Genomic DNA, 18,584 nt, shown 5'->3' on the forward strand with positions numbered 1-18,584 from the left:
GTTGGTTCGTATCTGAGCAGTGTGACCGCAGATTTATCGATAAAATATACCGTCCGAAAATATTTCGTCAGTATATTTACGGTATATTTCGGTATATTTCTGAGGGCTGGACAGTATCAAATTTCTTCCGGCACACTTTATTTAGTTTGTTTATAATTTAGTTACAATAAAATAATTTATTATGGCTCTTGTAAACTATGAAGGCAGCGGTAGTTCCAGTTCGGAAGACGATCCGCCAAATCTCATCTTTAACACGCTAAAGAGGTAATGGTAGTTTTGGGCATTCCTGTAGATTTCTACATCTCAACCGCCAAAGATCTGCTGCTCTGCCCACAGCTGTCACCCTTTTGGGCCCCAAGAAGGCAAAACCTGTGGAGGAGGATGCCGATGAAGTGATAGATGATCCCGCTCTCCATGGCGGACGTATCCGGAGTTTTAAGCACGAGCGCGGCAATTGGGCCACCTATGTTTATATACCGGCACTTGCCTGCGCTGAGCAGTTGGAGGAATTCCAGGAGGAAGCCATTGCCTGCCTGGCACCCGACGTCCAAATGCAAGCCAATGAGCCACTGCATCTGAGTCTCAGCCGGACTGTGGTGCTGCAATACCATCAAATCGATGAGTTTTCGCGATCGCTGCAGGTCGCCCTTAACAGCTCCACGGGGTAAGTCCCTACCGTCGTGACCTCTCACATCACACTAATTGTGAACTCCTTGCCCAGCTTTGCTAGCACTCTTCAAGGCCTCAAGATCTATACGAATGAGGAGCGCACGCGCACCTTCCTGGCAGTGCAGCTGGACGGAGCCTTTACGGAGAAAGTGCTCTCGATCCTTCAGCCCATTGACAAGGTCATGCACGACTATCGTCTACCCAAGTTCTATGCCCCGCCCTCGTTTCATGTGAGCCTACTTTGGTGCGTGGGCGATCATGAGGACTTGCTAAACAAAAAGCTGAAAGAGCTGCGGGTGCTTCTGGAGGATCAGGACACGCTGGAACTGGCTGTCAATGAAATACACTGTAAATGTGGTAAAAAAGATTTTACTTATAAACTTAAATAGAACGTAGTGTGAATAATAATGTATATCAATCAGTTGAGGCCTTTCTTTTTGTTGCCATTTCCCTGTTTGGCCGCCTGGGCCTGCTCCTCAATGAGACGCTCCTCTTCCAGCTCCAGAAAACGCTGCCGGCGACGTCCCAATGGGGTTTTAGACCACCATGATTCAAAGGCTTCTTCTTCTTCGCGGTAGACGGGATCACGCGTGCTTAAAAAATCAAACAAATTTGATCTATATTGTTTATTTCCATGTTCAGTGTACCACGCACCACAGCACATTGATGAGCTCTGCATTGGTGAGCGGTTGGGTACGTAGCTGTAGCTTCCGTTTGCAGGTCATCACCTCCTTGAGGCATGCATCGATGGCTCCTATGGTATAGCCGTCGGATATCTTTGCCATGGCACTGGTGTCCAAATTGGAGACACCCCCAGAGTACTCACTGCCAAAAAGGAAAGCAGATAAACGCACTAGGACCTCTAGAAATACTCACTGTAGCAGAGTTTTCCAGGCATGCGACATGGCCCCATAGTCGGGTCGTGGAATGTAAATGAACCGATTGTACACCGACTGCAGCATCTTTTGATCCGCTTCCCAGGGTAGATTAGAGGTGCCCACAAAAATGACGCGATCCTCGGGTGCTATATTCTTGATCAGCTTGGGCAAATCCTTCTTCAGGCGCTTGGGATCCGTGCGATCGGTTTTGGGTATCTTTTTCATGAATGGTCGCTCTGCATCGCCCATGTAAATGACAGCTGGCTGCAGCAGTCTGGATACCTTCACCACCAAATGGATGAGCATGATGAGACCCGACTTGCCCGGATATTTGCCCACAATATTGGCTGGTGTGAGGTCAAAGAGCACGGCGCCCACCTCCGTGCAAATTGCATGGAGCAGGGCCTTCTTTCCTGACCCCCTGGGACCGGCCAGCAGTATGGAGCGTATTAGCGGTGTGCAATTGTGTATGGCCTCCGAACCCAGTGGAAGGATGCAGTACTCTGTGAGGATCTGCCGGATGTCGCCCGGCGATGGATTCGTTCCGTTGCGAGCGGTCAAGGCCTTGTCGCCCAGAAATTGCTTTAGCTTCAGCTCCGGATACTTGCGGATAATGCCATTGGTGACCAGTTCCTCATACAGCGACTCTGTGGTGCGGTCTGGCGTGAGATCCTTCTCCTTCTTCTTCTTGTTCTTTTTTCCCGAGCGACGCGTCTTCTTGCTGCTCTTCTTGATCTTCTTGCCCACGGCCGTCTGCAGCAGTTCGATCTCCTGGCGCATCACATCGTCGACAGCGCGCCGGAATTCGAGCTCCACCTCCTGGTACTTGTCGCTGTAGATCATATCCTCGTAGGCAGCCTGGCTCAACACGCCCGTCTCGTCCTTGTCGCGCCAGGTATCATTGAAACTGTCCATAGATAGAGGGGAACATTTATTATTTTGGTTACTCTTCATTAATCATTCCTCTTACAGATCTATCTCCGTGCGTATGTCGGGCAGACAGATGGATGGGGCCGGCTGGAAGCTGACATCCTCCTCCTGATTCTCATTGACATTCAGATCGCCACTGCGCGCCGGCGACTTGGACTTGTCCTTGGTCTTGCGCGATTCTTTGGAGGATCGGGCAGAGGAGCGACTGTGCTCGCTCTCGGTGCCCGGTCGGCTGAATATGTGCAGAGATCCGCCCTGATCTTCCGTGGGAAAGTCTGGCAGTTTGCCGGTCTTCTCATAGCAATCCTTTACCCAGGCCCGTATTTCGTCGGCTATGTCCTCCTTCATGCTGGCCCCATGCTTCTGTCGAATCTCCTCCTGGACGACCCGCTGTCGCGTCTCGAACTGCTCCGCATAGACGTCCTGCGCCTCATAGCGCTTGTCGTTGTGCTGTAACTTGTCGAGTTTCTCGGCCCGCTCTTTGAGTACCGCCGCCGGTGGCGGTAGCATACCAATCAGAATCATTTCCTCCATTTTGCGGCGTCGCGTTATCCTACGCGCCGTGTGGCCACGCCACATTTTCTGGATCTTCATGGCCGCCAAGAGGCCAGAATCGCTGCGTTCCTTTTCGGTGCGCTCCTCCGATTTGCCCTTCTCCTTGAGGATGCGTATCTCCTTCATGAAATGGGCACGAAGACGGCCCTGGCGTGCCCGCTCATGCATTTGGAGCATACGTATGGCCTCGATCTCCGTGGTCACGGTCTCCTCCAGCTCGTGCTCCTCCAGCCAGCCCAGCTTGACCAGTATCTCCTGCATGGTTCGCTTGCGAAACTCGAGCTCCTGCTGCCGCTCTCGCAGGAAGTACCGTGGCACTCGCAGTTCCGACTCCATGGGCGTGAGACGCAGTCGCTCTATCACTGCGTCGTTGTAGCTAAATTCCATTAAATCAATGTTGACCAGATCGTGCTTGAGTTCTATGACACGCCCCAGGCAGGCGTCTAGAAGCTTACGCACCAGCTGACGCTTCTGCGGCTGGATCATCTGTGGAATGGACCAGCATTGATGTTTGTCTGTGTCTATGATCTCATAATACTTACGTTATCATATACATCCTCCAGGCGATTGCTCAAACAAATGTATCTCAAATAGAACTCGTAGAGACTCGACTGCAGCAGGGCCTTGGCATCGGCATCGGCTGCCACAGAGCCAACGGCTGCATTCATGGTGGCCACCGTTGTCTCCACATCCTGGTGCTGACGCTCATAGTCAATGGTAGACAAGAGCTCGCATTCATGCTGCGACTGATGCCAGATTTCATTGAAATACGTGCTGGACATGATGATGATGATGATCCTTTGGAAAAATTAGGGTTTTTGGTTTGAGCCAAAAACAGAAGACGTTGCCATGGTACCCATTAAAAACACACACACACAAGTATGGTTAATATAGTATATATAGAAGATATAATACATTTTAGCCCTCCAGTCCGTTGCCTGGAGATACATAACCGATAGACAATGATATATTACATGGAATAAGCTTAAGGGGGGAATAGTACAATGGTTTACACAGATAATAAATAGTTAACAATATAGTTTCCGGCTGGTGATATTCCCTCTAGATATTGTCTGTCGAACAATACTTGATCATGGACTTTGTGTGCTTGAACTGAATGCCATTCGTGGCCGACAGCACTTCATTGATGAAGCTCTGCGAATTGTGGATGGTGGTGCCGCCTAGAATGATCTTGTAACCAGAATTATTCAATTGATGGACAGCCAGAGCTTCTTCATAGGTGGCACCGCCAATGATGAACACCACCACCTCCTGGGGCGGTCGTCGGAATGGCACTAGTTCGGAGTTGATGGCCGGAAAGACGGGATCCAGCTCGCGTCCCTTAAATATATCTTCGAGCGTTTCCTTTAGCAGTGGCGTGTGCTGGGTGAAGACGTTCTCCACCCCCTTTAAGCCCTTAATTAGGTTTCTAGTCAGCTTCACGGCGTCGGTAATCCGCACCATGTTGAAGAGATCTCCCTGCCGCACATGGTTTCCCGCATATTCGATCAGAGCGGGCACAATCTGGGGTCGTCCACCACGGGTTTTGATGATCTGCAGCAGGCTAGAGGTATCGCAATTGGCATGACGCTCATAGCGCAACGCATACAGGGCCACCAGCTTCAGGGCATCGTCAATGGTAACCCGTTCGTCGGCAATCAGCTTCTTGATCCGCTGCAGCTGAGCCGAATGCTCGGCCTTGCAGGCAATCTCCTGCTCCAGCTCGGACAACTCAAACAAGTTTCGCTTATTGCTCAGCCCCGAGAGCTCCCCAATCACACACAAATGCTTTTGCACTGTGCCCGACATCTTCTTGAACTGCGGATAGGACTCGATGAAGTTCTTCATGTCCGCTATGCTCTCGACCTTTTTCTGATCGTTAGCCTTGCGCTGGAATTCCTCCATCAGTGCTTTAATGGTCGATCCAATCTCGCCGTAGTTCGCGTACATGTTATTTCCATAAAATTCATCCTGATCGCCGCTCAAGACTAGCTCCTTGAAGTCCTTGGGCACATTGGCGCGGTCCGACAGGTCCACGCGATTGTTTTTAATCTGCAACAGTTCATGGACCATGGCCTGGTAAGTCCACTGATGCAAGAGCGGCGTCACCGGGTCATCTCGTCGATCCAGAACCAGCAGCAAAGGCGGTGCCGACCCATCCATATTTGAACGAAAATCAAACAGTGTCGAATCCTTGGTGATTTGCTCGTAGATCATCTTGGCCAACAGCTGGGCCGCCTGGGAACCCGCCCGATATCGAATCACTGGATTCAGCTTCAGGGACAGCAGGACAGCTGTGATGCCTTGCATGCTGCGTGTCAGGGCATCCGGCAGCCAGTTCAGATTCGCCATGCAGTTGGGTATGTTGAGGGAGAACAAATTCGGGTTCACGGACAAATAGTCCGCATAGAGCTCTTTCACCTCCCTCACCGACTCGGACTCGTCGCATTCAGCCAGGTACTTGATGTCAGTGCGTGGTATAATGTTGCTAAAGTCTACGGAAGGTACGGTTTTAGTGGTGGGGTGATAATCAATCATATATTGCTCCACTTACATATGTAGTACGCGCTGTATTTGGGGTTGCGCAGCTCATTGGCCAACAGCTGGATGTTCTGCTTGGTGGGGCGGATGAACACAATGCACTTTAGGTACTTGAGCCTCTCATTGGAGCGTCCAGAATCAAGCCGTTCAAACAGGTACACCTCCCGCTGTAGCATGTCCGACTGACTAAATGCCATGGAAATAATACTCGTCTGCAATAGATATTATGGATTTCCTCCTATACAAATCTATGACTCGTGGGGGCATTGATTGCTTTCGCTTACCGTCTCTTTGTCCAGCAGGATGATTTTCATGCCCGGCCCCGACTCTGTGCACATTTTTTCAATGTACAACTTTATGCCGCTTATTAAATTCATGATTTGTTTATTAATTATACCGAAATTCCAGCGAAAATATATTTATTTTTTTCGCAATCAGAGGTGGGAGGCCATCGATCAGTGTGACCGCGGATTTATCGATAAAATATACAGTCCGACCCTCAGAAATACACCGAAACATACCGCCTCATTTTCAAAATATACCGTAAATATACTGACGAATTCAAGTTCCATATTCCTCGTTTTTGATCTTCCGTCGAATATCAGCTATATGGAAGCTACTTGATTGGCCTATTCGAAATAATTGTTTCATTCATTTCATTTAATAATCTTAAGTCTTAATAAGACTTATTAATAATAATAAAGTCTTAATAATATACTAATCACAAACATCACTATCGCCACTAACGATGTCGCTGGGATTTTTTAACAGCATTTCAGTGTACGGTTGAAAATTCTCGCAACCGTTGTTCTTCCTTAGACCTTGTCTCACATATACAAGATTTGAAACATTTATATTCTTAAAACTATTTCTTGTATTTGTTTTTATTAATTTCATTGTTGAAATCTTTTATTTGTCCCAATGTATACCAGAAATGGCCAGGACTTTTATGTGTTTTTAATAAACTAAAAAGAAACTCATCATTTTTTAAGAGGACAAATTCATTATCGATTCCTTGCGGATCTTTAATAAGTTGAGGAAATCTTTTATACAGATCATGCAAATCTGATAATTGGCCATTGACTATGTCTTCAGGGTTTAGGAATGAGAGAAGTTTAACAACCTTCTCGTTAAAAGGCAACCTTTTCTCTAATTGTATACTCAACTCGATCAAAAATGACTGTGCTCTTTGGAAAAATACATATTTTTCATTTCTTTCTAATTTTGACACTTCGAGGCTTACATTAATGCCCAAATTCATTTTTTGAAATTCTACGAAATTAACATTGCTGCTTGGATCTAGTAAATTTAAGTCAGTATTCCTATATATAAATCTTTCAAATAACAGCTTAATATTAAATTATAAGTTTCAGACATATTTTTATTATTATATTTTAATATTATGTGTGCTGAAAAATGGTATTAAATCTATTTATTATAGGCAAAATATAGTCTAGAAAGTAGAAATATAATTTGACTGAAACGCTTTTTAAATTTGAGAGAGTGTATACCGTAAATATACCGTCGGCTCATTTTGGACCCCCAAAAATACCGAAAAGTATCAAAAATACCGTAAGCGGTCACCCTGCCATCGATGACACTTGCAATCATAATAATCGATAGCACACAAACCATCGCTGATTGAGTTTCCCGCTATAATCAATTTCAAAGCTATCTTTAGACTAGACAACAATTAGATTGTATTTATTTGTTGATGAAAAATTGGTCTATGCATAACTTATGTTCTACTGCTGCAGAAGAGCTGGCTTCTCCGATGTTACCTTCTCCAGTTTGGTCTGCTCCCACTTGTAGTTGTAGGCCCGCCCCAATTGGAAAAGCTGCGTCAGACTCACAAACAGATTAACAGCAAAAAGACTGTAGTTCTTTGGTATGATCACCAGAGCGTAGCGCGTCCAAATGAGATTCGTCGCTCCGAGGGCAAGGCAGCCATTTGGGGAAATAGTGTCTGCAGGTCGGGTCAGATCACTCAGTCCAGCAATAACCAAGCCCTGGGATGGAAAATACACAACAAATACAATTTAAAGATTAGAATAATTATACAACTTGAAGTAATCTACGTTCCCATTGACTGCAAATCTTTGTAGAATGTTTTGAAAGCTCTCTCTAAGAAAAATTCCACGAGAAATCCAAAATCATTCCACTTTGAGTTATCAAAAGTCGCGCGTGTGGGAAATAGATCTGCCATTGCCTCTCTGTATAGGTTCTCTGAGAGAGGCAAATGCGCATTTATCGCGTCGCTATTCTGAACAGGTTGTTCCGACATAAACAAATCATAATAAAGCACAATATATGGTCGTTTTAGTACGAGTAGAGTAGCAGAAACGCTCGCCTACAGATTTGTTTATCAGTGTCGACGCGATAATGAAAATTGCCAAAGGACGCAGCTGTCAAAGTTATATAACCTCCTGACAACTTACCCATTTGACCAGCGGGGCCCAAAAGAATATCGTCTTTGGACCTTAACAGAGCAAAATCAGTAATGAGATCAGTTGGTTGGGTGGGCACTCTTTGACACTCACCAGCTGGATGCATCCAGAGGGGACGCATCTTGGGGGGTACAAACTTATCACAGACTCCAATCAGTCCATTGTACGCCTTTGAGTGGAGTCCTAGTCTCTTACCCACTGAGGCAAGGGCTGCTGCAGATGGAGGCTTCGGGGGCATTATATTTCTGAGGGCTCTGAACGTCAAACCTTTTCAGACAGCCAAGAGAAACTGAAGTGATGTTTGATAATAAAAATTGAGAACAGATGATTCGCGCTGTTTTAGTCAAGCTTCTATTAATTGATTAGAACTGTTAGTCTAGCAATAGATTGGAACGTGATAACGGAGAGCAGCGTTCTGGAGAGCAGAGCGGAATACCCAAGTAGAATCTGGTACACAAACAGCTCCAACGAAGCTCTCACCGGCAACTGAGCTTTCTGTTAAGTGTGGGGTCCCTATGATTATGTTTTACTAGTTTTATTAGCGCAATTCTGTTATCACCAGAATTATCATTTACCATAAGGCATAGATGTCTATAGACATACATTTTGTATGTAAATGTGGCCCCACACAAACTGAAGCAGGGTAGGTAATACTATCTCAACCCGTTTGGATAGGCATACAGCACCTCTCTATAAAACACATTTGCAAATAAATACACATAGCATATACATATGTAAATGTCAATATGTTCGCATGGCGTGTGATTAAAATAATATGAATTATCTTGTATCTGCAGATATTACACTTTTCAATCCGTTAGAAAACTGTAAATGCTGTATACAAATTTGAAACGGGGGAATACATTCTTCACAATATGCAGTCGGATCATACTAAAGACCTCTTTATCAGAGCCTACGATTAAAGCCAAATCCTTCATAAGTGTGCTCTAATACAAATTTAAAGGGGAAGGAACCCTTAAAAGAGCCAGTTCTCCAATTCTGTTTTCTCATTATGTGTCATTGCTTCTTGATAGAGTATTAGTACGTTTTCTCTATATGGGGGCTGTGTGTTGTTTGTTCGCTATTTCCCGGCGGCCTGGTAATACGCTTAGCCATTGTCTCGAAACACACTTCTTGAAAATGCTAACCAAACTTTATATGAAAATGCAAAAAAAAATATATGTGAAAAAGGCGAAAAAAAATATGAAATAGCTCGAACACCTCGATGCCCACGCCCATGCCGTCCAGATACGACTATTGAAAATAAAATAAATACAATAAAAACGTGTCACCGACAGGTAAGGACACCTGCAAAAGCCACTTGTGAATAGTCGAATGAAGAAAGCGCTCTTAAGTTTACAGGCAGTCTGTGGAGCCAAAAAAATATACACCCAGCAAACATGAATTTTTGACTTCTTCACCGTCGATAAATCCATTCTTAAAAAAAAGTATACACTAAATTGTTTGATGTCATATTCATTTACTTAAAACTAACATTTTTCCATATAACATTTTTTCAACGGTCATTAGGTAATTCTATCAAACTAAGGAAAAAAAAGTTCAGTAAAATTATAGCAACGATTTCTTCAACAAACACTAAATTTTTTCTAATAGATTATTTTGTTTTCTATCAACTAATAATAAACAATATATTTACAATATTCAAGTTTTTTCAAAATAAGAATTAATTAATATTTTGCGGTACCCCCCAAACGTATAAAGACTTCAGATATTCACCCGTTTATCCTCAAATCAAACTTCACCTATAACATCCGCTAACTGAACTAGTAAGAATAGTTTTTGGCTTCCGTTTTCTTATTTTGGCAGTCATAAGGGCCTAGACATTCTCTAGTCTACGCAATCTAGTGAATCCTAATATCCAGAATCGTCCTTGAATCATGAAAGATGGAATCTTCTCTCTCAGTAACTTATTATATACTGGCCACAACTCCACTGCGAATAATTTCTTCATACTTTTTTGCATTCATCATACCCTTCTCTTAATCATAAATAGCGATTCAGTTTTATATTAAGATATTTATCCCCATATCATAATATTAGCCGAAGATTAAATTCGGACTCATCCGAGAATTTGAACACTCAGATTAATCACAACTTTATTTTTCTTTAAACCAATTTAAGCGAGCTTTCTTCATTCGACTATGTAGAAGTGGCTTTCTGCCAGGGTTCCTTGCTATTAAAGACGCCTCCTTTGGCCGAAGCCAAATAGTTCGAGCCGAAATATCATTTGCAAAACTTTCCTGCAGCTCTGATGCTATCTCAATATAATTTTGAAGCCGATTTCTACGGTAGCACATTCCAATATATTTTAATTTGGTTGGTAGACATAACTTAGTTCAATAGGTACCAATATACATGACAAAATCACAGATTGACTCTGTGAAAATAGATGAGAGCTTAAAGATCGTTATCGACAAAGTCCAATCTATACTTTATGTATAATTCCCAGTAAAAGTACGTTCGTTTCACTACTATCTACAGTCTTACAATGTATTGGTTTATTTGTTGAAGATCACAAAATGTCCAATAATGAATTCTCGTATCAATAAAAAAGCATACGCGAAGCCTCCACATTTACAACTTAAGTAGTACGAATCACGTTTATAAGGCATAACACCATAAATAATAATGGTCAACAAAGTGTATACACGCAGATATAGATCTGCGCAGAATATACCCTTTTCAGATCCTTTCGTTAACGATGTGCGTTGTGGGATTGGTTTGTAAAATACAAATAGATTTAAATATATATATAGGGGGATATGGGGGATAGCACCAATTCGATGGAAATTCTCTACTGCGTGAGGGCGGGCTTCTCTTCCTGCGCCTTCTTCAGTTTCTCCTGCTCCTGCTGGTACATGTAGGCGCGACCAAGTTGGACCATCTGCGTCAGGCCGACAAAGAGATTCACGGCAAATAGACTGTAGTTCTTGGGTATGATCACCAGGGAGTAGCGTGACCAGACGATGCCCGTGGCCGCCAAGGCAGCGCATGCGGATACGGAAATTGTGTCCGCTGGCCTGGCCAAATCACCCAGTCCGGCTGCAACGAGACCCTAGACGGGAAGGGATAGATGTGTTAGCAAAGTTTTCCACAATCCACACGAACACGCACACGCACACACAAACACTCAGTTATCAGACGCGTCCAAGCTGGTTGCTCGGAATAATCAAAATTATTTCATTTAATGGTACCTGCGAACAGATTTCTACTATATGGTCGCTGGGATTTCAATGTGTGTGCGATAATGAAAATTAGTGAAGGTCGTGCGCTCTCCCAGTTATGTAACTGCCGAATAGCAGGAGGAATTGCAAACTTACCCACTTGAATACGGGCGCCCAGAAGAAGATCGTTTTGGGACCTGAATAGGAACAAGCAGTTCAAGTTAAGAATCACGATAAGGTATCCCGCAATGGGACTCACCAGCTGCGTGCATCCACAGGGGACGCATCTTGGCGGGCACAAACTTGTCACAGGCTCCAATGAGGCCATTGTACACCTTGGAGTGAAGACCCTTTCCAGCGGAAGCAGCAGCAGCTGGCGGCGGTGGTGGCACGGGTGTCGGTGGCTGAACGGCTGTTGACGACATTATGCTTTTGACTTGAGCGAAAAAAATTCCACGAGCTGTGAATGTGAGCAACAATAAAAGCGGGCCAGACAAGACACCTCCAACCGGACCGAATAGCAATGAGAAAATAAAATGTAGTAGGAAACTACGAACAACAAAAGCCTCGAAGCATTGCCACGCGCATGGGAGCTCTCTCACCCACACACAGACGCACGCAAACCAGAACGAACAGCTGAGAGCGATAAACATTTGCGTCTTCCTATTAGACACTCTCTCGACTTTCTATCCCATCATCAAATATATCCCATCTACTATATAATATATGATACAAATACAAATCCACATTAAATATTCCCACTTTAACAAGTTTGGGGAAACCATCAGGTATTTTTGTTTCATTTCAGCAGGTTGTTTCACTTAAACATCCTTGACCTTGACTTTCACACTGGTGTGGTGTGTGGAGTGTGTGCCAATTTCCGCAGCAGCAGCGTAATGTTGACGGAAGCAAAAAGTATGCGAAATAAATGCAATAATGCAGGGAGTTCTAAAAATAACTCTGAATTAAAAAAAAATCACGACCAGTGCGAGTCGCAAGAAGTGTGTCCTCTTAAGCCCCCTCTATTTAAACAGTTCAACGACTTGAGGTAAATGGCGGAAAACATTACTTATTGTAAATTCTTCTTGTAGATGTCGTGCCAGCTTTCCTCTGAACTTATAGAAAACCACGATTTCTTTCACCTGAACTACGCTAAAAATATTAAATTTTCATTATTTCCGGTGGAATATTAAAATACCCCCTTGGTCTACAATGGGTTAATCGATCTCCGTCAAGGATTGGAAGCCATATTCTTCTGTTTTGATATTCGATTTGAAATTACTTGCTAGCTAGAACTTCCATACCTGAACACAGAATTTTATCCGATTAATGAATACATTTTCTACTTCACTGGCTCATTTCAAATCCAGCCTTTTATTGGATTTTGTCGGAAAAAAGGTTTTTGGGAAAAGGCTAAACAAATAAAACGTAGGTGAGTAATCGTTCCAATTGCTCAATTTTGATATTCCGTTGAATAATACTGGCTAACTAAGACTCTCAGCTCAGCCCACATAATTGTATGCCATTGATGAATAAGTTCGCTGCAAGATTAACTTTTAAGTACTCGTTTTTATTGTATTGTGCATAAAATAAAGCTTAAGCAAAAAGTTCAACAAAAAACAGTGCCAACGTAAGGGAGTACGGAATGTCATGTCATATCTTACATGTTGCTGGCCTAAATGGCTCTAAAATGGAAGAATCCAGTTCCAATTTCATGTTGTTCTATTGGCTAGATTAAGATTATAATTAAATTTTTCATATATAGTTATATGTTATATTTTTATATTAATACGAGAAACATCTCTAATATGTAGATAACATTTCATTCAACTACATGTACATGTAATTATTTATGTTGATATCGACTGCGGCCTCAAAGAAGGCGCGCAATTTTTTGATTGTTGGAAAAACAATAATTCTTTATATTCCACACACTTTAATCACAGCAGTGGGCAGGGCAAATATTTTTTCATTTCCATCTGATTTGTATGTTGAGCTCACCATATCTATGGTGATCAATGATCTCTATGCATGTTGTGTTCTTGTTTTTTGGATTATTTATGCATGTGTGCAAAGCTTTTTACCTCCGCACAGTGTGTCAAAAACACTTCTCCAGCTGTGATTACTGCGCAATAATGTCGAAAACGTGTTCAAGTGACGCACAAATGTAAATAAATGATAATTAATGATAATGAGCAGGCAGCAGCTCGGCAGACACCTGGTATGCCGATATTATTTTAGTTTTCCGTAACTTGAAATCATTTCCAGGCAATCGTTTTTTGTTTTTGTTTTTATACCCGGTACTCAAAGAATATCGGGATATATTGGATTTATGCAGATTTCCGACAGCCAGAAGGAATCATGTACATATATATTCTTAATCAGCATTGATGCTTAGCCTAGTCGATACAGCCAAGTCTGTCCTTCCACTTTGATGAGCTAGAGCAAACACATTTTGTGCGTCAGACTCCTGTGATATCACACTGAATCAAGTCTTGTTTCAAAAGTTTCGCCACGTCCTTTCAGATAGTGAAAATCTGTGGCATCCACAATATTAAAGAAACTATTATTAATATCTACCAGATTGCAGAATTTTAATCAGATCGAATTATGGGTATAGCCAGAGTCAAGAAAAATATATCCCGTGACTCCCCTGCGTCACGATCGGTCTCTCTTCCATGTCCTGTAGCGCCCCCTGACGGAGTGAGCGAGATATAATGGAATGTAAACAGCTCATAAGATCGCACATGTATGTATATACAAACTGAGTGGTAGACCTGTTCACAATATCTCGACTGTTTTTTTTTTTTATCGTTTTCATTAGTTAGAAATGTATACATATGTAATTTCAATTACAAATCAAAGGCGTACATAATATTAAATTATTCCATATAAATCAAATAGTTCTACAATTTTTTTTTTTTTTTCGTTATGTATGTCATTTCTGTGTGGTATATCGGGAAGCAAATCGGTTCGGTTTGCCCCCGTTCACTATACAAATCGAATTATGTTTTCTGGCGATCCACATGCACATTTATTAAGGTGTTTTATAATTTTCTTAGCACAGAATTGAGAGAAGCTAAAACTGATGACAAGAGTACGTTTTTTGTCCGGCTCTCTAAATGTTTTCTCTTGGGGGCCGGGGCTGATGCTGGTTAAATAATACACTTGCTTTGGGCTGCTGCTGCTGGCAAATGGTGCAATTGTTTTGGGCTTTGAGTGGTGGAAATTATGTATTGCTATTATTATAATGTGAAGTGATTTTCTTGCTGCTCCCATATTTTTATACACAAGCTTAATGTGTAAGTAAATGTAAGTTTTAGCACTCTTCGCCAAAAAAACTATCTGTCTGTCTGTTGCACGCTTTTGCTTGCTGCTGCTGCTCTGGTTTTGGTTTCTCTGTGGATCCTTAAAAATTGAATGAGTTCATTGGTAGCTTGTCAGCATTCGGATCAAAGTTGTATTGTGTGCCATCTGATGAGGGGGCCATGTTGGTTTGTTCGCCCTGTTATTAAATACACATATTCCAGCAATCAGAAAAATCCAATGTTTTTGTTTACTTGGCGGCCTGTCACTCACCTCATCCGTAAAGAACTGATCGATGATTTCGTAGGCCAGTTTATAAATTTCCACATTCTCGTGGCTCTGCAGACGCTCAATCTTGGCCAGACCCTCGCACTCCTCAATAAAGTTGGCCACCGTTTCCACATGTGTATCGGCCATCTTGAGCATATTGTTTAAACCATCAAGCACAACCTGGAATAAAAATGGTTACTCCTGGACATAGACCGTACGCAGGGGACATCTCTTACATTGATAACTTGCGTATCCTGGCATGAGAGGAGATCACAGAACGGCGGGATGACACCCTCCTTGATCAGTGTGAAGACCTGCTCGCGGTTGCCGCTAATGGTCAGATTGCTGATGGCCCAAGCGGCCTCCTTCTGTGTCTGGAATTCACCCTTGCTCAGGTTCTCAATGATTTTTGGCAAAAGACCCACATTGATAACGGCCTGCACTTGTGACTGGTTGCCGGCGGTGATGTTCGAGAGGAACCAGACAGCCTCCTTTCGTATCTTCTCCTTGGGATGGGAGAGTAGGACCGGGAAATAAGAGAGCGCATCATAGTTGAGCACAACCTGTGTCTGCTCATCCGATCCGGTCACAATATTGCCCACAGCACGCAGAGCAGCTGTCTGTACCTTGACCTCGCTATTGCCCAGAAGGGGTATCAGCTTCGGCACCACGCCGCTCTCAATAACCATTTGAATCTGCTCGTTTCCGCCGTCGGTCAGATAACTAATCGCCCAGACCGTGTCCACCAATATGTTCGTGTCAGTGTGGTGGATGAGCACATTGAGTGCGGGCAGGATTTCGTGAATTGTGGCGGCTGGTGGGGGTGGATCCTTGTTGCGGCACAAGTTCACGATCACCCAAGTGACATTGCGCAAGAACGAAATCGGTATGTCTGGCTTAATGAACGACAGGAGTGGCTGGACCACGCCGTGCTTGATGACAAAGTCGCGCAACATGGGTCCGTCGCCGATGATATTACCAAGAGCCCACACGGCCTGTTCGCACACATTCGCAGCGGGAGAATTGAGAAGTTGAAGGAAGAGTGGCACTGCACCTGCGCCGACGACCTGAAAAGCATCACACATTGCCCCGACCCAAGATTAGCACTTTCCTCCAGCGAGCATTGAGCACAGAATTGGGGTGTAATCATTACCTGATTGGTTTGATCTGATGTGCCAGAGGCAATGTTGGTTAGGGCCCAGGCAGCCTCAAACTGCAGCATTGTGTGATTGTGATTCTTCAGACACTCCACCAAAATGGGCAATATGTCGCTCTGGATAAGATCATTGATGGGTGGATTTTTGTCCGAGGAAAGCAGCTTGCGGGCGGCCTGGACGGCGGCCAACTGTTGATCTGGTTTGCTGGAATCTGCTGCGGCCTGTGCCAGCTTCTTCAGGTTAATGGAAGTGGGCAACTGCTCATCCTCGTCTGTGTTCGAATCCAAGTTCGGGACATTGCGGCGCTTCAATATGGTCTCCTCCCGCTTGTTCTTCCTAAGCTCAACCGTCACCTCATTGCGGCGTCGTCGCATCTCCTGAATAATTATCAAATATATGGATGTTGTGTTAGATAAATAATTGCCTCTGGGGCGGGGTCTAGCGGTTTCGACTTACATCCTGATCCTTGCCTTTGTTTTTGAAGTTTTGTAAACGATTCTGTTCCAGCGACGTCATTTTGTCGGCTCTGTGTGTGCTTGTGTGTGTCGAGTAATGGAAAATATTCTTTTAAAAATGCGTATGCTAAACAATCAATTTGGTGGCGTCCACCTCCTGAGGCATTCAGTAATTTGTTTCAATTACAGAGGCGAAGAAAAAATGTAATCGCACGCACACATAAACACAAATAACAGGGCGCAGGGGCACGGTAGCAGCAGTGAAAAAATATATGTACGTCGTCCGACCGTCCCACACAATCGAATCGACCAACACAATTGCACAGCACAGAGCAACACAAAGTCACAGCAATAGCAGCACGATGGCATAGACGAAAAAAGAAATGGCGAATAAAAGTTGATATTTAGCTCTGCATACCTCTTGTTCTACCATTAAAATCCACTTGAATGTTTTCAACTTACGTTTGCAGCTAAAATTATGGCTTCAAAATACGACACTGGCACTTTTTCCCGTGTGAAAAAGTGATTTCGATTTTCCTTTTTTTTATAAAAATTGCAATTCGTGACAGCGACGTACTTGAAGTTGGCTGCGTTGGCCAGTGTGAACCTCAGAAATATACCGTCTCATTTCGAAAATATACCGTAAATATACTGACGTATTCAAGTTCTATTATAAAAATTCCTCGATTTTGATATTCCGTTGAATATTACTAGCTAGATCGAACCTTCAGCCATGCCCACGTAATTTTATCCAATTTATGAATAAATTTGCTAATTGACTGGCTTATTTAAAATACTTGCGTTTGTTGGATCTTGTAAAAAAAAAGGTTTTAGGGAAAAGGTCAAACAAAAAAACGTAAGAGAAGGTATAAAAACGTAAAAATGTTCAACAAAAAAACGTTCGGATTGATGTCACGTCAATGTTGCTGGTATTTGAAGACTTGTTGCTTGTCAACCGGCCAATTGTATACCCTATTCGTTAATATAGATTCTGTTTTCAAAACTTTTTTAAAACGTAATTAATAAAGAAATATCGTTGTGCCTTAGAACAGTCCGTCAAACCTTTCTTCAATTCTATAATATCCATTTCCAGGGTATGCAGATCCGCGCCATGTTGATATCCGATTTCTCGTCACATGAGTTTAGCCCAATTGCCGCAATTTTTGTGCCTAATGGGATGAAGAATGGCAAAGGAAAAACGTCAAAAATCGTAGTTTTTATGTTTTGAGAACATTTTTGACGATTTTCATTGGTCAAAAGAAATTTTACTTTAGCAATATGTTTTTCAATGCATTTCTGACGATTTTCATTGGCCGAAAGCAAAAATCAGGTCGTTTTCGTTTCAAAACCCGCCCGGGAGGGTGCCAGTCGGACGCTTGTTTGCTTGTAGCTGCTTGTTTGGTTTGACTATGCAGTTCTTATCTCTTATTGTTGTGCTCAGTTATGACAGATTTTCGTCTTTGAGCTCCATATTATGTACCGTTAGCTTAGATAAGAGATCAAACCCGCGCTCTACGTAGAAAATAGATATACATACATATGTGCAATAATGTTTATTCATGTTTTGAGGGTCGCAGTGTTAGCATCTTTTCAGTAAAAGTGACAAGCTGATTGATTCTGTACGAAAGAACTCATTATTGCATCAAACCAATAAGAATATTAAAGAAAATTGAACTTTTAGTTAAAAATGCCTCGTGGTTCAGAATTGTCTGAGGAAGAACAGGGAAGGATCAAGGGAATGAAGTTAGCCGGCATGAAAACTGGTCGCATCGCTTCGCTAATGAATCGACATCGTAATATAATTTCGATCTTTTTGAAAGATCCAGACGGCTAACGCATAACCTCAAACCGCATTTGAGCCTCAAATATCAAAACAAAGTTGGCAAACCTCGCTTAAGTAAACAGCATAAAGATGCGCGCATGTCCTTTTCTGAAAAACACAAGTTCTGGGACATTGAAATCGAAAATATCATTTTTAGTGACGAAAAAAATTTAATTTAGATGGATCCTCTGGACGGAGAGATTGGAGAGATCCGTGTCATCCACGGGAAACTTGCTACAAGCGGAACCATGGCCGTGGATCGCTTATGGTATGGGCCGCATTTAAAGGAAAGTCCCCAATTTGTTTTGTATCCGGCCGAATGAATGCTCAAGCTTATATAGAGTTGGTAGATAGTGAGCTAATTCCATT

The 18,584-nt window shown here is 43.0% G+C and overlaps 6 protein-coding genes across 6 annotated transcripts; 1 reads left to right on the top strand and 5 right to left on the bottom strand.

Annotated features, from left to right (window-relative positions):
- The first annotated feature begins 167 nt into the window (after positions 1-167).
- On the top strand, positions 168-1,090 carry LOC6591431 (U6 snRNA phosphodiesterase). The gene is made up of 3 exons (XM_002017453.2): positions 168-264; positions 317-664; positions 722-1,090. Exons 1-3 carry the CDS (start codon positions 182-184, stop codon positions 1,056-1,058), a joined length of 768 nt encoding a protein of 255 aa, XP_002017489.2. The 5' UTR covers positions 168-181; the 3' UTR covers positions 1,059-1,090.
- Positions 1,088-3,814, bottom strand: LOC6591946 (dynein regulatory complex protein 11). Its single transcript, XM_002017454.1, has 5 exons — positions 3,575-3,814; positions 2,518-3,518; positions 1,546-2,454; positions 1,324-1,494; positions 1,088-1,262 (listed from the first exon to the last, which is right to left on the bottom strand). Exons 1-5 carry the CDS (start codon positions 3,812-3,814, stop codon positions 1,088-1,090), a joined length of 2,496 nt encoding a protein of 831 aa, XP_002017490.1.
- A 98-nt stretch (positions 3,815-3,912) lies between these two features.
- LOC6591947 (vacuolar protein sorting-associated protein 45) lies at positions 3,913-5,993 on the bottom strand. The gene is made up of 3 exons (XM_026988002.1): positions 5,858-5,993; positions 5,587-5,785; positions 3,913-5,527 (listed from the first exon to the last, which is right to left on the bottom strand). The coding sequence occupies exons 1-3, from the start codon at positions 5,948-5,950 to the stop codon at positions 4,095-4,097; spliced, it is 1,725 nt and encodes a 574-aa protein (XP_026843803.1). The 5' UTR covers positions 5,951-5,993; the 3' UTR covers positions 3,913-4,094.
- Positions 5,994-7,249: 1,256 nt separating this feature from the next.
- LOC6591948 (mitochondrial pyruvate carrier 2) lies at positions 7,250-8,439 on the bottom strand. Its single transcript, XM_002017456.2, has 3 exons — positions 8,114-8,439; positions 8,012-8,052; positions 7,250-7,582 (listed from the first exon to the last, which is right to left on the bottom strand). The coding sequence occupies exons 1-3, from the start codon at positions 8,256-8,258 to the stop codon at positions 7,319-7,321; spliced, it is 450 nt and encodes a 149-aa protein (XP_002017492.1). The 5' UTR covers positions 8,259-8,439; the 3' UTR covers positions 7,250-7,318.
- A 2,120-nt stretch (positions 8,440-10,559) lies between these two features.
- Positions 10,560-11,727, bottom strand: LOC6591949 (mitochondrial pyruvate carrier 2). The gene is made up of 3 exons (XM_002017457.2): positions 11,465-11,727; positions 11,362-11,402; positions 10,560-11,096 (listed from the first exon to the last, which is right to left on the bottom strand). Exons 1-3 carry the CDS (start codon positions 11,628-11,630, stop codon positions 10,836-10,838), a joined length of 468 nt encoding a protein of 155 aa, XP_002017493.1. The 5' UTR covers positions 11,631-11,727; the 3' UTR covers positions 10,560-10,835.
- Positions 11,728-14,210: 2,483 nt separating this feature from the next.
- LOC6591950 (importin subunit alpha-4) lies at positions 14,211-16,935 on the bottom strand. The gene is made up of 6 exons (XM_002017458.2): positions 16,856-16,935; positions 16,395-16,550; positions 15,935-16,315; positions 15,018-15,848; positions 14,785-14,961; positions 14,211-14,710 (listed from the first exon to the last, which is right to left on the bottom strand). Exons 2-6 carry the CDS (start codon positions 16,452-16,454, stop codon positions 14,615-14,617), a joined length of 1,545 nt encoding a protein of 514 aa, XP_002017494.1. The 5' UTR covers positions 16,455-16,550; positions 16,856-16,935; the 3' UTR covers positions 14,211-14,614.
- Positions 16,936-18,584: the final 1,649 nt, after the last annotated feature.

Source organism: Drosophila persimilis, unplaced genomic scaffold (assembly GCF_003286085.1).
Source record: "Drosophila persimilis strain 14011-0111.01,24,50 unplaced genomic scaffold, DperRS2 tig00000000-arrow-pilon, whole genome shotgun sequence".
Classification (NCBI taxonomy): Eukaryota; Metazoa; Arthropoda; class Insecta; order Diptera; family Drosophilidae; genus Drosophila; species Drosophila persimilis.